This window comes from Aplysia californica, unplaced genomic scaffold (genome assembly GCF_000002075.1).
Source record: "Aplysia californica isolate F4 #8 unplaced genomic scaffold, AplCal3.0 scaffold00302, whole genome shotgun sequence".
Classification (NCBI taxonomy): Eukaryota; Metazoa; Mollusca; class Gastropoda; order Aplysiida; family Aplysiidae; genus Aplysia; species Aplysia californica.
Window position 1 is genome coordinate 481,847 of NW_004797572.1, and position 17,366 is coordinate 499,212.

The 17,366-nt window shown below is 36.7% G+C and overlaps 1 protein-coding gene across 1 annotated transcript in view; it reads right to left on the bottom strand.

Moving 5' to 3' along the window:
* Positions 1 to 11,502: 11,502 nt before the first annotated feature.
* Positions 11,503 to 17,366, bottom strand: part of LOC101846973 — an 18,107-nt gene continuing 12,243 nt past the window's right edge. The window contains exon 5 of the mRNA XM_005101876.3: positions 11,503 to 14,729. Coding sequence (XP_005101933.1) covers positions 14,559 to 14,729 — 171 coding nt within the window. The 3' untranslated portion in view covers positions 11,503 to 14,558. The remainder of the gene's footprint in view (positions 14,730 to 17,366) is intronic.

Sequence of the window (17,366 nt, forward strand, 5' to 3'; positions counted from 1 at the left end):
TGCCACAAATGCTAAAATGTTACCTTAAGTCTTAAATGCAGTACACCTAATTGGTTGCTTTTAAGCACAAGGGGGCTATCCGGAAAAATGCTGTTTTGAAAAAATCGAAGGTAAAGTTTTTGAACCCTTGTTAAGTTTCTTTAAAAGACGAGAGTTTTCACTACGACCAAAAAAAATACACACCAGTGAAACCAAACTTATCCTATAGGGAGGGCAATGCCTATTTTTGGTGTAGGTCAAGATTTCTGGAAACCCCTGAAATCTGGGTTAGCCCGCTGTCCTTAAAAGCAACAAATTAATCTATACCATGTCTTCTCTCGAACCAACCATTGGAGTTTCATCATCATGTGACGTCTCTCTAACTCTTGATTATTTTTATGACATCAGAAACTACGGATTGTTTGCGCTCTGGAGGAAACAAGATGATGCTCACAAAAGAAAATTTTCATTTTACATCTGTATGAACTTTGAACTTGACAAAGCATGAAAATTAGCAAAGTGTTTGTGCTGAATGTGCTTTTTTTTATATGACACAGTATATCACTGGGAAGAAAAATTTTTTGAATGGAGACGCACAGTGCAGTAACCCACATTCTAGCCACCCAAGTTCCCTTGTGAAGAGAAAACCGTTGATGTTACCTAGCATTACATTGCGCAAGATCCCCATATCTCTTTAAAAGAACTTAATGACATGTCTGGGCTTTTGTTTGGTTTGGTTGAAAACATTATTCGTGGAGGACTCCATGTTAAAAAAGTATGTTCCCGTTGGATAACCCATTTACTAAGGAATATAAAAGGAGTGTAAATGTGTCACAAAATTGCTCAGTAGATTTGGAACCCGTGGGCCCACGTGACTTACAGCCTTTGTCTTAAGGGAGGAAACACAGATTCCCATTTTCAGAATTCCATCACCACGGCTGAATTACTTGTCACGATAGATTTAAAAAATGAGACATGCCTGTCATTTTGCTTCCAGGATTTCAAAGAAGAAAGGGGGGGGGGGGGGCTCTTGTGACCTAGAGGTTAAGGTGTTCACCTCTCTTACAAAGGTCCTCTGTTTGAATCTGGGTAGTGGCAGAAAAATTTTCTTCTCTAAAATTGTCTCCTTTCACCTTCTTTCCTTCTCTCTTGCAATATTCTGTCGTCTGCTTTCGTCTCCACTTTCTTCCCCCACCCCCTCCACTGGGATCCTGACTTTTTCTGCAACCTTTCTACTGCTACTCTTTGGCTCCTTTTTACTGGTGTCTTTCAGCCACGCCCCTGATCTTCTGGTAAGAAAGATGTACACCTAGCCTTCTCGGACAAGGGCGAAAAATCTCGGAGGTCCGGTGTGCAAGTTGCTCTCGTTAAGATCCCTTTATGGTCCAAAATCGATAAGAGTCGGCTTCGACCGCCACCCGATCAAAATTCAAAATTTCCTACCAATTAAAAATGTTTGGTGTGTCTCGTGCGCTCATAATATGACCTTATGCAGTTGCGAGCGCATTAAAACACAAAAAGAAAGAAGAAAGAGGCTTTTAACTTTTACTGTCTTTTTCAATTCCAGTAGTGTCCTTGTGGTTGGCATCATACCCACACAAAACCACTGTGACTCCTACTATGAGCGAAAGTTACTGCCCCAGTTTAAAAAATGTCACTGACGAGCAAAAACCAAAGACCATAATTCTTTTCCATACATGCTCCTCCATGACAATGCAGCTCCCAAGAAAGCAAGGGTCACAACTCTGTGCATGCAACAAGAGTAAGGGATGCAAGTTTTTTCTCTTCATCCAGTCTACACACCTGACTCCCGAGGACTTCTACTTCTAGTACTTCAGGTTATCCTATTTTGAAAGATGAGGTTGATGGACAAAAGTTTGAAAGCATTCAGGACTTCCCAAGAACAGTATTCAAAAGTGCGAAACATACCAGAAGCTGATTTCCACATAGCCTTTCAGTAGTAGTAGCTGTAGAGGCTGAAATCCTGCATACAAAGTCGAGAAGAACATTTAAAGGTACTAAGGCAACAAAGGCCCTTTTGTATTTGGTTAACTGAATTTACAAAACAACCGTTCTAGTATAAAGGAATGCTTCACTCATGTGCTTGCTGTTGTAAGTCCATTAAATTTAGATCTAAATTTAATCTTTCATCGAGTGTTCGAAACTCGTTTATCCAAATAATATGATGTAGGCCTACCAGTAAATGTGTGCCAGATGTTACTGAGAAGCAATCCTAAAACCAAGCACAAATGTCTGGTGTTCATTAATTTTTTACTCCTGGTCAGAGCACTGGCAATATAATATGCCTTTGGAGATCTGGAAAGCCTAATGGGTTTTTTCAGAGGGGGAAGGGGGAGATTGAAAAAAGTGCATGTTAGAATCAGACTAAGCCTTTCTTTTGTTTATTCTGATGTACCTAAAGGAGTTTAGACTCTCTCTCTCTCCCACACACACACACACACACACACACACACAAATTATAGTCAGCAGGAGGTGTGCTAGTTTGACCCTGCCACTGCCTGAAAGTGCCAACCTAGGATTTGCAGCATCATCATCATCATCATCATCATCATCATCCAGTGTCAGATCTGTGACAGACATCGGCGATCATGGTTCTCCATTCATTCCTTTGCTCGGATGCTTTCAAAAAAGCCACGTTTCCCCGATCTTTCCCCGTTACCCATTTGTTTAGGTTCCCCAAGTATGTTGTTCTGGGCCTTCCCCTGCCTCGCTTGCCCTCAATTTTGCCAGTGAGAGCTAGATGTTCAAGACTCTTATGTCTATTTATGTGTCCCAAAAACTGCATCTGTCGTTTCCTGATTGTTCAGCATAAGGACAAAAATACCCTTCTATAAAAAATATCTGCCCCTCTTAAGAAGAAAACTAGTGTCTTCAGCATGCAAAGCGATAAAACTGACCTTAATACCAAAGACACCTCTGTCCAAAGGAACAGCAAAACAATTCAAATCCAAGTCCTGATAAGTATTTATCCCCCAGTCACCATGGGCATGCATCAGCTATTAGGTTTTCTTTTTTTCTTTTTGCAGAGAATTTCTCAAACTATCACCTTAGGCACTCCTCTGTCCGTGAGCCCGTAACAATATATGTAATGTAACTGCTGGTATTTTTGTTTTCTATTCCTTTGGGTGTTTTTTTTGAAGAAACATGAAGTTGATCTAACTGAGTGGGTATTGGATATGGTGTGGTACATTATAAAGTAAATTATAACATTCCCTTTGACACTGTGTAATTATTTAAAGAGCAGGCAGTTCAATCCCATGCGCAATGTATGTTGGACAAAAAGGCACTGAAAAAAGATTCATGGACGAAGTAATAGTAATAGAAAAAAAAACCCCAAATTTTATAACTAAAATGTTTACTGGAACCTCTCCAAGAAACACTCATAATATAGATCTTCCAATATATGCACATGAACCCTCATCAATTTAAACAGGCAGCACTACTTTAATTTAACATAAATTAAAGTATTAAAAGACAGTTTCAGTTATTTATTTGTACAAGAAATGACTGAAATGAAAAGTACAAACAAGTCAACCACTGACCCGGTCCAAGTAATGGATAGTAGTTTATTAGATATGTAGACTCTTGCATGTATGTTTATATCAGGAGACCCAACAGAAATGACACCAAGACACAAACACAATTGCAGATGTGTTGTTTTTTTTACACTTATGTACAATCTTGTCCAACATATAACTCTTCAAACATATTTATTTGTGGACATGAAAGTATCAGGAAACAAGACTTCATGGAGAAAAAAAAAAAGACCACGTATTGCAAACAAAAAGTGCAGTGAAATTACTACAAAATAATCTTTTAACGAATTTCTATACTTGAAACTTTGCTCTACCATAATCAAGGTTCAACAAGGGCCTAAAGAGAGATCATTTTTATGCTTATGTCACCTGTATTTTCCATTCCTGTGAATGAATGGATGGTTGGTACACAAATGAAAGAAAAACTACTGAACTAATAACCTCTATGATAATTCTCTGATAATGTCCCTGATAAAACTTTTCAGGTCAATTTTTTAAAAATGAAACTGGAAGTTAAAGTAAAAGTTTTCTCACATTCCAGGGTAATCAATGTGGCTTGGAATTCAAAAAAGTACATTGCGAGTAACCTGAACCTCTGCACAAGTGTCAACATTACTCCCATTCTAAAACAAAATGTTTTAAAGACAGGAAAACATACTTGTACTACACTATCTAATGCAACACCTGCATGAATAAATCCCCCACCACGTATAATAAACAGTGCAATTCGAAAATCACAACAAATTTTAAGCAAACCAAAAATAGAAAAATACAATATCACCGTCACAAGAAAAATAAAATACCCCCAAAGTTCTTTGTTTACCCTGAAAAGCATGATCAAAAGTACTTGAGCATTTTTCTTGTGACAGTGACCATATGTAGAGGAAAAAGCCATTCAGAAAGTCGGGTTATTTTTTAAATATTCTTTATATTATAAACTGAAAATCAACCAAGAAGACAAGTTGAACAAATCAGAAGTGCATAACCATCATTAACAGAGGGAATTTTATTGATGCATAAAAGTTTATACCCCTTTACCTTTCCACACCAGAAAGTTATTTCAAGGGACAATATTCTGTGGGATTCGAAGTCAGGCCTAAAAAGTCTGCAGAAACATGTGATTCAACCCTTGGAGCTCTGCATTTCTTAGTCCAAGGCGCAATTATAATGCTAGGTATGTGGGTGTTGCCGCCCATGTGACCCTGATGATTCAAAGTAGTAGAAAGACTGATTGATACATTAACAGTAACGGGTGCATTGTGAGGCAGGCATGAAAAGAGACAGACTACTTTTATGATCCAGTAAGTGCTCTTTAAATGAGACAATGGCCAAAATGAAAGTGAAAGATGGCCTTCATTCAAAGAAATAATATCTGAAGTAAAATGCTCCTGACCCTCTACAATGTGCCTTCGTTTGAATGTGTTTAACAAAAAAAGTGTAATATCAATAATATTCAAAAGCACAGCAAACAAGTTCTGATCTAAGCATACTACAATATATACATATATACTTCATAAACATACTACAGTTTTCCACTCCCAGCATATACTGAATGACAAGCACGCACAGCAAAGGCAATTGAACAAACAGAATTGAAGTGGAGTCAGCTTAACCAAAAATCAGCAGGACCACCTCGGTCTCTTCAACTTCAGTTTAAACTGAGAGGTTTCTCAATCTTTGGTGGCTTACCACTGTTTTCGGATTAATCGTGCTTGGCTTAAGTGGACTCCATGTATACTGTCAAACAAGAATAATTTTTATTAAAGAAAAAAAAAGAAAATTTCTATGCTCGAAACCAGTACACAATTTAGTAGTAGTAGGGAGCAAATGGATAAATAAAAGCTACTTCACACTATCACACAAAGAGCCAAAATGAATTTTAAGAAATAAATATTCCAGCAAACAATCAAAAACAAATCTTACAGTTACAGAAAAAAAAAGTTTTGTTTTGGCCTAATCAATCATCATAGCTTAGGTGTAAAACCCAACATAATTCACAATGCATCTTACCTCCTTCTTGTTCATTTACAATACATTGCATTTCTAATCCACTATCAAGATTCTCAACTCATCTTTTTTTAGGGGGGAACAATTTGCATACACAACAATCTTAGATTTTACCAAAAATTTCTTGCAAAATGTCTTCAAAAGGAGAATAAGAACATAAATTTTTTTAAACTACGATCCAAATTTACTGAGGAGAAGGCCAAGAATTAAGTATTACATTTTAAAATATTTTTGTCTACGGCTTGGGTAGTTTATGACACATACTTTAAACACAGATCTGCTTTGTACAAAAACAATAGGTTGTGGAATGCTTTACTCTGCTGGAGATGTACTGTTCATAGACATAAGGAACCACTCTGCCACCAGGCAACAAACATGAAGAGCAAAAATATACATGTGACTTACACGAATACATCAAAGCAACAGTGAACCAGGCAGTATACACGTCTACACATTTTGTATATTTTTACTGTGCAAACCCTTTCCTCCTATGACAAACTCAAGACACATTTTAGTCAGCTAAGGCATAATTGTCATGGGGATATACATAGAGTCAGAACACATAATTACATCCATTACTTGCAGCACTCAGCTCCTTCATTTCTATGTCAGAGGACGGATCAACATTATGACCTGCGCATTCACACGCATGCACCCCGACACACACACATATATGCAAGAGCAGCCACCATTTACTATGATTAGCTAAATCAGACAAAATCCAAATTACCTTTACACTAAGTCATTCCAATAATTATAAACCACATTAATGTTATGTAGAGCACATTCTTGCTAGAAAGCATGCTCTACTCTATGAACTTTACCTCTACAGTCCCTTTGTAACATATATGATTCAAAAAGATAAATATTTTCAATTAGTAGCCACAGACGTTTCTGGCATTAAATAAATGCCTTCTTAATATTCCCATTGTTACATTTAAATATATACAGACTTTATTGCTAATGTAACTTCTAGCTCTGATTCATGTAAACCAATCTTTGTCTACTCCAAACACTACTAAAAAAAGATTGTGTATTTCTTGATTCTCAATCAGTGTGACCTCTGTATAAAAAGCATCATGCACACTGCAATCAGCTTCAACCTTAATTTGCAAATATGTTACAACAATCTGACACTTCAACACTGAAATACATTATATATAACATACATGTATATAATTTTTTTTTAGATTGGAAAGACAGTAAACATACATTTCAATACTTGTGACCTTCTACCAAATACTCAAGGCGTACCATTTTTGAAATCTTTATAGGAGAAAATTGTAAATTCAAAAATTTACTTGAAATTTAATGAAAATGTCCCTGTTATATTGTAGGGAACCGACTCTTTTAATATTTATCAATTTAAAAAACCCAACAACTTCAACCGAACCTAATAAACATAAGCAAACACAAACACAAATATAGGAAGCTGCATGACAACAAAAGAATGGAACTCTTAACAGTAATCACAGCAACTGACATTCACTTCCTAGAACAAGAAGCTTGATTCAATTTATTTGCATTTCCTCACTGAATGTTGCTTCTAGTTTTTACTGCTGCTATATCAAGTGGCAAAATAAAAAAACAACAACAGGTGCTGCAGAATCTTCAAGTGTATGCAAATTTTTATAAGAAGTAAAACAACATTTCAGTCTCTAATTTCATAACTTAATAAAGTGTTTATGTTTAAAGAAATATCACCTAAAACTGAGATGACCATTGATTAGAATTCTTCAACTCCCTCCATATAGACACCAGAAGCCTGGACAAGTTAATGCAAAAAAGGTTTCATAAACTTCAACTCAAGAGTTTCAGCTGGCCATTATTTTAACTCCTGGGGGACATCACATACATGGCAATACCAGAATAAATACTCAGCTTTTGTGAAGCCTTCATTTCATGACACATTGCTGACTCCTCAAACTTAACTGTGTAATTATGTGTGTGACCAGCCTGTTGTGCTCAGTCCTCGGTCACGGTTGCAAGAGAAACTCAAACTTTAAAAGAAAATAGTTTCCTCACAGCAGTTTGACTTTTATTAAAGTTAGGATTGAAGAGAGTAGAGAGTAAGAAATTGTGTTTGGGGGGAAAAAAGCAAATCATCAAAATGAAAACTTTCCCATGTTCATTTCAAACTAAATTTGACAAAACTTTTAAAGGGCATGTTGTAGATGTTGAAAGAAAAATGCATAACTCCATTTGACAATTTGACCCTTATTTTATTTACAAGGTCAGCAAAAAATCTGGAGTAACCCATTTCCCTTTTGACAACGATGACATTCTATGCACTCCATAAAAACATACCACTTAAATGGGAGTGCAAACAAAGCTTGTAAACAAACTGTCAAGTTTGCAAAATAATTATATAATATAATTATAATCCAGAATAAGCTTATGAACACAGAAACTTTAGATCTCTTGTTGGCCTTAGCACACTCATTACAGCTTATTACCTATTCTCAAGAAGAAATACAAAATGAGTGGATAAAAGTGAAAGACCACTTACATTGTGACCAGATTTACAGCAATTTTCTTTAATAACCGATTTGAATTTGAGTTTGTTACAGCAGAAACACAATTATTACAGTTTTGTTAAAAGCTTTAGTCATCACCTTTTAAAATGGTTGCTATGGTCTCATACCTTTTTTCCCCTATGATAAATAGCAGCCTTTTAGAATTTCTACTGCTTGTTATCAACATTTCAAAGAAAATATTGTGTTGCTTAAATGGACAATTCATAACCATATGTTGTAAGGATGTAAAAATAACAAAAAGCAAATGCATGTGTTTGTTCTCAATTAATATTTATATTGACTGCCATCTTTTTAGAAAGCAAAATATTTTTACATCTACCTTTTCAACACTTGAAAGACTTCAATTCAGCGGAAAAGGTAACATTATCTTTTATGTGCAAAATTAAACTCTGTACCACCAAAACATATTTTCAAAATTACTGCATTTCACCTTCAAACAAAAGCCTTGACAATAGTAAATAACAGAAAATACAGCACTGCTTTCAACAACACGATACTATATATATATATATATGACGAAAAATGTACATCTACTACCCAAAACTATTTGCAGAACTGAGGTTTTAAAAACAGTCAACAAACATTCTCAGCAAAGTACAGAAAATGTTCTCTCATTGCATTAAGTAAGTTATGGACTGATCAGATGTTGCCTGGCAATTTCTTGGTCATTGAAAAATGGAATGAGTCACTAGTTTCAGTAAGTGACCAGATTTTCATTTCTGTATTTTCAGATTAATCTGTTTTAGTTTCCAACACAGATCTGTTACGAAAACGTAGGCAAGAAGACATGACCAACATAATAAAAAGGAGAAGATGGAGATGGATTGGGCATGTTCGAGAAGAGAACCAGACTCTATTGTGAAGACTGCCCTCCACTGGACACCCGAAGGATGTCGCAAAAGGGGCAGACCCAAAGTGACCTGGAGACGCAAAGTAGAGTCTGAAATGAAGTCCTGGAATCATTGGTGGGGGACGCTGACCAAGATGGCCCAAAACAGACAAGAGCTGGAGATCCTTTGTTGCTGCCCTAAACGCCAGATGGCGTAACGGGTAGTAACCGTAACCTGTTTCAGTCTAAGCCATTTCAACTGTATGTAGCATACTGCCCTTCTCAGAAGTAGGTTCTGCGCTCTTGACACTAAATCACCATCTTGACAGACTCTATAACATTTTCAGCTTCCCGGTAAGCATTCAAGAACAACGAAGAACATCCGTACATGTCATGACAAGGAGAAAAAAAACTACTGCAACGAGTCCATAAAACAATTTCCCAAACTTGTATCCTAAGCAGTGCCTTGAATTCATATTATGAGTTTGCAAAGATTTCATCAGAATAACAATAGATATTAAAACAACACCATGTATTCAAAACAGTGTTAACAAATATAATACAGAGAGGCGTTTTCTTTTATTTGTAGATAAGTATGTGTGTATATGAAAACAGCACATATATTTGGTAGATACCCCAAACACATTCTAATCTGTAGCAGAAGCGATTTCCAGTTCACCTTAAAAGTTAACAGGCTTATGAGAAATATGTTGCTAGACAGGCACAGAAGGTCCACTGAAGTGCACATTCAAACCTAAAAGTTAATTTTAAAAATCTGAATTGACATAAAAATTTTCACCAAGCACACTTTTCAGAGAGAAAGGTACTCTTAAGATTTTTAAAATCAGAAGAGTAAGAAATTTCAAATACATTTAGTAAAGTCTAAACAGAGTTGTTTTTGTAACCATTGTTGAAGTTAATTGTACATCATACAATGTAAACTCTCATAAAGTTCTGTAGAATGCAGTTTCAAGTGCTCCACAGAAGTGCAGCTTTCACCTTACAATCTATACTGATAAGCTTTACTTTCTTTTCAGTTTGCTATTGTAAATCCAGCAGCTCTAGGTATACAGCATTTTTCCTCTAAACTCATAAAAACTTTGACTATCTCAATACAAGCGTTTAAGTTCAAATGTTTGGGTTTTTTAAATTCTTTTTGCCGTTGGAGTTGGAATGAGTTCAGCTCAAACAGTTGAGTTGAACATTTCACTTCAACAACAAAAATGACAAATCACGCACAAAGTCTTAGAATAAAACTTAGTTTCCTGAGTTTTCTCCACACAACATATTAACATTGAAGCAACTTGCCTAGGCAAGGCGTAAACTAGATGATAATGATAGCACTTTTTTTTCCACATTGATTAAAATGCTTTCTGACACAAATTTTTGCAATGGTTTGTAACCATGTGAATGTCAATTTTTCAAGAAAATGATACCTTTCTAAACATATGTGTAGCAAACATAAATACTAGTGTTTAGCACAACTCAACAAACAATCCATTACTGCTGTACTGATTTACATGCTGTGAAAAAAAATGCTGTATGTCTAGTTTTACAGAAAGGAAAGCGAGACTGCAACACCTCTTTTGTGGAAACTGCACTGGCTTCCATTTGAGAAAAGAGTAATGTACGAGTTGGCTACTCTATGCAACAAATTCTTGAATGATTATGCGCCATCATATTTATGAAATCTATTGAAACTATACACTCCTGTTTGCAGTTTTCCCCCCCCCCGCGGCAGTGCCACTGACTGTAGTGTCTTTAGGCCATTCCCAATGGGGGACATTTCTCGTTCAAGCACAGTAGAATTGTAAATGGGCTGATTCATGTCACGCCCATAACTGTGCCTGATCTACAACTGCTGCTTTTTCTTTCCTAATCCTTACTATTGTCATTTTCCTCTACTTCTTCTGTATCTCTGTCACACTCTTGTGACCTGCTATTTCCAGGGCGCCTTGATAGTCGAAGAAGACTTTGTGCTGTTGAAGCTAGAGAGGTGAGCAGAGTAAGACTGATTCCCTGTAAAGACTTCTCTGTCGACACCCACCCCGTGGCGCTCATATGACCTTATGCAGTTGCGAACGCCGTAAAACCCTCTACTATAATATATAGTTTACAGTTTAACTCTTAATCTCCGGCAAGCCACTCCCAGCAGTTCGCGGTCAGAACTGCTGTGTCGTCGAGTTGAGCCGCTACCAGCGGCTCAGGCACATTCCTTTACGACTTCAATGTCAAATCAATTTTCAGCAATTGGCAAAAATGGGTCTCTTAATTAAAAGCAGAACTATTAAAAAAAGGTTCGCTTGTTTTGATTTAATGACCAATCATTAAGTGACATAGACCTTTATGTCACTTTTAGTGTACCAAAAGAGGGCCCTGGCATAGTAGGTTTACCTGCCTCAGAGAAAAAGAGTTAAGGTCATCAGCTGACAAAGACAAATTACTATTACCATCTAAGAACCTAAAAATAAAGAATGACAGGACATTTCCATTTAACGGCCCAAAGATCTGGAACGCACAGCTAGGTAATTTAAGAGAGATCAAATCTTTTAATGCATTCAATAATAGTCAGCATGAGTTATTTCTTCTTTAGGATTAAAACAAAATGGTACAAAGCACTCAGAGCCTGCGCTTTGTGATTGAGGTTGAGTAGGCCTACTATATAAATGTCAAATGTTATTATTGTTATTATTACTATGTACCGTTCGTATGAACAGTATGATTAATGAGGAGCTTGCTTTATAAATTTCAGTAAAAACCAAACACAAATATAGATAGCACTTTAAAAATAACTGGGGAAGATTTTCGGGACCACTTTGTGTGAAGTTTCCAGTGGTGGGAGCTGTGGTCATAAAACACAATTTTTCTATGAAAGAGCAGTCAAGAAGAGAAGGTAGACACCCAGAGCTTTCAATTTCACGAGGATGTGTCAAGCAGAACACCGACGGAGACAACTTCTTGAAAGTCCTTTTCACAGGAATATAAAGTTGAAATTATAACAAAATATTAACACCTTCAACTTTATAGCATATGGCATTCACAGCTGACCAACAGTAGAAATTAAAGTTCAATTTGGCGAGTGTCAAAACAGATGAAGAGAGGAACAAGAAAAAAAAAACATAGACAAAATATACCACTTTCAAATTTCAATAAAAAGAATTGAAAGACTTGATCAACCAGAAATGAAAAGTGGAATGGAGAAAAACTTGCAGATGCAAGCAGAAAAAAAAAAGTGGTATAGAATATATTTTCTTTTGTCCTACAACTTAATCTCCATAAAGTTTTAAAAACGTTCATTTTCCAAACAGCACTCGACAAACATGAAAAATAATGAAAAACAGAACCAAATATTTTAAAAGCATTAAAAGAAAGACAAAAGTAACAGCAAAATGTTTATATCAATGGACAACTTGGACAAGCAAATGAAAATCAGAAAATGAAAACACAGACTTTAAAAATACCAACCACCGACAGCATTTGCAGTAAAATTACCCTCAAGAAAAGTAACTATGCCTGATCAATTACTTTCAGTTTTATTTCTTTGATGTAAAAACATTACTTTATAAATATTTTTAGAGAAACTTTGAAAGGTCTGTTGATGTAATGAAAATATTAGAAAGTGAGACTTCATTTTTTGAATCACCCAAAACCGTGCGGTAAAAAAGATGTGCACACAAGACCACTGCATTTTCTGATAAAATGATGTCTGTGACCCATACATATATATACTGAATACATTACATTCAGAAATTTAATGAAGTATTAAGATGAATTATTGCCAAACACACTTTCTGCACCTGAAGGATGATTAGCACCCTCTTCCATTCAGTCACGGGCCCTTGGATATAATATGAGAGGACTTAATAGGCCATAGAAAGAAAGAAAAGATGAAAAGCACTTCCAAAACTTCTTGATACAAGAATGCAGCGCTACATCTGCACTTGAGGGATAACTGAAATGTTGTTTTCAATAGAGAGTCATACTGACAAAACAATCTCGGACTATATTTCAAAAGAAAAAAAAAAAGCAACCTTAAATAAAACCAACTTTTATTCTGGTTTGAACTTGTAGTGTAGTCAATCTTCTTAAATATTGGTACACAAACAGATAAAAAATCACACATAAATAAAATTATTGCAGGAGATTACAGGGCTGCCCACCCATCAGAAATTATTTTAATAACCAACAAGTACAAAATTATTAATCTGGCTTTAAAATTCAAAGTATGACCATGGATAGTCTTCTTCCCAGGGATGTAACATAAATAAATGCGTGATGAAAAAAAGGTCTCGCTCGGCTGTCATTGTCAAATTATTTTTAAAAAGCGTTTACTGCTTGCAAAAACAAAAGAAAAATTTACAACTACAGAATACGTCACAAGCCTTTAATCCTGATTGTGCATCACAACACATCATGCCTCGCACCCACCATAGCTAACTGTTTAAAGTTTCAAACAGTGATCTATCTTTTTCCAAAAAATTCCCTCATTGGCCTAGGCTGTCACCGACAACACAAAGGGGCAGAAATTATAGCCTAGAACACCTTGTCAATCTAATGTCTGCCTTACTCCTGGCTTTGGCACTTCCAGTCTTAGTCTAATGTTTTTCTAAGGGCAAAGTGGCACTGAGCAACTACAATGGCTCAATACAAAGAGGATGTTAAAGTTTGCACATGACGTTGTGACGTAGATTGTATGGGACTGGTAATTTTTATCCCCTTATACATCAGGAAGGTTGGCAGTGGGCTGAGGTTGCCGAAATTTTTAAAAAATCTAAATCATACGATCATATTTTCGTAAAACTGAATAAAAATCATAAGGATTCCGCCAAAATGGTAATGATGGGCAGCCCTGAGATAAATGTGAATTAGGGTGAAGCAGTGGGCCAGGCAATGGTGCCCGATAGCCACACAATTCATCAGACAAACCTTACAGCTTACTGCAACATGTATTCGAATTCGAAAGTTTCACGATGCACTTTTGATTCTTGTTTATTATTAAAAATGCAATGTTTCATCAAACCAAAGTCTTCCATTTTCCTGTGGTAATAATATTCAGTTCAGAGGTACATTTTTAATAATCCACTTACGGCGTTATTAAAAAAGGAGAAAGAAAATACCCTTTTGAGTTCACAAGACAAGAAGAAAGTAAACTGAGATATTCAAACAGTGATCCTGAGGAGTAGTCAGTCAAATTTAACATACGGTGAGAACAAACAAATCTAAACAATATGAAGAAATTGACTGCTCAGTGTGGGACCCCATCACACATCACTTTTAAAATGGCATGTGGTGGAGTCTTACAATAAGTTTAAGCAGTCAAAATGCATCTGAATTTTGAATAGTGTTTCATAAAGGAGTGTCTCGATTTCGTTCCAGATTTCTTTTACAGCAGACACCATTCGATCTTTTGTACAATATCATTTCACATTTTCTAAACTCTATAACTTGTAAAAATTCGAAACATTACTGATTGGAATAAAAAGTACCTGGCTCTTATGATTCTAGTATTTGTCTTCTTCCTTCTACAATACACGGCAGGAAATACATTTTCCACTACAGCAGAAGTCCCATCAATCCATTTTCAATTGCAACATACCAAAATTAGAAGAAAAAAAAACACAACAATAATCTCTTTGCTATAGGACAGGGCTAATGAGAATCTCTCATTCCCACAACCTGGGCGTACGGTGGTGGCGGGGTGGAAATTTTCACATTGCTGGCTGAAACTTGACTGTAAGGGGGCGGGGTACCAACAGGCGGCTGTGCAGGTTTGTCAAAACCTCTTGCATACCTTCCCACAGGAGCATCAGGCCTTGTGTCCTATACACAAACACATTAAAGAGGGAGGTTAAGTAAACTGATGTGTATTCAAAACAAAGTTGCAAGACTAGTACAGTGATGCTCACATAAAAGCAGCCCAGACAAGAACAATGTCCTCTTAAAACCTACTTTTGTAGTAATTACAGAAATCAAAATGAAAATAAACAAAACCCATAATATAGACATAAAATTTTGTTCCACTCACTTAAAAAGAAAGCTCAGCTTGGACTGATCCTGTGGTTGCTTCATGGTACAATATATATTTTTCCTCCAATATCTCTTGGTACCTTGTCCCTTACTTCCCCATAAGAAGGCTGTATAAAACAACTCTAATTTAACTATGCAACCGAGGCGAAACTTTTCCTCAGTACTCCGTAACTTGGCACTATGTATTCAGCAGTCTGACTTTGTAATTTGTGGGAAATAAACATGGTACCCATGGATAAATATATGGAGAGACTGAGTTTGTATTTTCAGGCCCATAGGAGAAAAATATCCATCTCAACAAATTCAAATCACAACCTTGAGCGACCATCCCTTCTCCCCCCCCCCCCCCCAAGATAGACACCATGTTTTGGCTTTAGTAATTTAGTAAGAGTTCTACGGCACCTTAGGTACAAACACTTTATATAAGTGCCAAAGATGAGATGCGTTCCTAAAGAGTAACATACAAAGTAAAGAAGAAGAGATAAGTGCGATAGATATTCGATAGGAAAACAGGAGCAAACCATACCACGGCACCCGTCAACCATCCACACACTAAAAAGCTTCTATAACTTTTAATAGCAATCTTTGTTGCCTATATAACAAGTGGCAAATATGTGAACACAGAAAATCTGACAGAAAGGTGCAAGAGTAAAGAGTATGCATGAACAAAACAAAAAAAGACATGTACGAGTGCATGTCTGCCTGAGGAAAGATAGTGGTATCCAGAGCGAGAAAGCCAATGGTAAATGCCTGGGCCCCATATGACAGATAATGGGAAAATAACTATAAAACAAAGTTTTATTTTCATTATTTCAAGATTAAAATAATGTGGAGAATCATAAAACGTATGATCTCCACCGATTGATCGGTAAGCTTCTTGGCTTTCAATAATTTTAGATCCCTCTAAACAATATGATCCTAACCAATAGCCAAATTAAAAATTGATGAACAAACAAAACAAAGGAAGGCTGATAAGCAAATCTGAAGCAGACAGGAAAATGTAGACCTGTAAATCTTAATCCTCTTATTTGTTTGTGTTCCATAAAAATCAAGGCTCGTAACATACACTGCCTTTCTATGAAGGAGTCAAAAACTATCTTTCAACAATACAACCAAAAACCTTAGCACCCTAAACACATAATTTAACAAAAACAATTACAGACTGTGCACATACTTACAGGGACTCTTTTAGTAAAAATTAAAGAAACGTTTACTCCTTTTCCATTCTCCTTACTAAAAGAAGAATTTTTTAACGCCTGATAAGAGCATAACAAGCCTGTTTTTAGTTTTTAGTTTTAGTAGAGGTTTTACGGCGCTCGAAACTGCATAAGGTCATATGAGTGCCAGAAGATTAGAGGTGTTACAAGAGAGTAACAAACATAAAAAAGAAGGAGGGGAGATAAGGACGATAGATGTTTGATAGGAAAGAAGGAGCAAACCACACCACAGCACCCACCAACCACCCACATAATAAGCCTGAACCAGCCTGTATATGAAAACCAATTTTGTTGTAAATGCACAGTCACAAAGTGGGTGGTTGGCAGGTGCTCTCGGGTGGTTTGCTTCTTCTTTCCTATCAAACATCTATCGTCCTTATCTCCCCTTCATCTTTTGCATGTTTGTTACTCTCTTGTAACAGCTCTAATCTTCTGGCGCTCATGTGACCTTATGCAGTTGCGAGCGCTGTAAAACCTCTACTAAAACTAAAACAGTCACAAAGAGAATGATGACAAGCCAGTCTTAACCCTTAAAACCCTATACCACAGGTAACCGCTGATGCCATATTTTCCTATACTGCTGGTCAACTTTATCGTTTAATTCCTGGTGCTAGAAACAGGGGATGTCACTCCAGATGACTGCCGCGAGCAGAAAGTAGCGATAATGTCATGAGAGCAGTTCTACACCGAAAGTTTTGGGAATTTTGCAAGTTGTAAAGAAAAACAAGTGACTTTTCGCAACCAGGCCATTGAGGCCGCAAAACTTTTGACATTTTTTATCCTAAACCAGACCCCAATGATGATCTCCCAGTCGGATATATCGATAAATATGACCACAGAAGATGATTGCGATGTTTCGCATAACATCGATGATGATTTTGACGATAGTGGAAGTTGCAGGGGATCACCACTAGAGCTACTACCAGAGGCTAGATTTACAGCTGGGTCTATTGATGCTTTGACTGAAGTGGAGTCAGGGATCACACACAAGACTTTACTCATAGAGTTGGTCCTAAAAACCACTGTTTTTAACCTTTTCCCCTTTTGTCCAGACTGTAGTGTTGGGTAGTACCGGCGAAACCCAGTGTCGACACTTTCTCGGTACTGGGTGCCGAGAACCACCAGTACCGGCACCGGTAGTGACACAAGTAGGCAATGTCACAGACTTCGCGCCTAGTGTCTCACACCACGATCAGCACCGCCCGCATCCCCC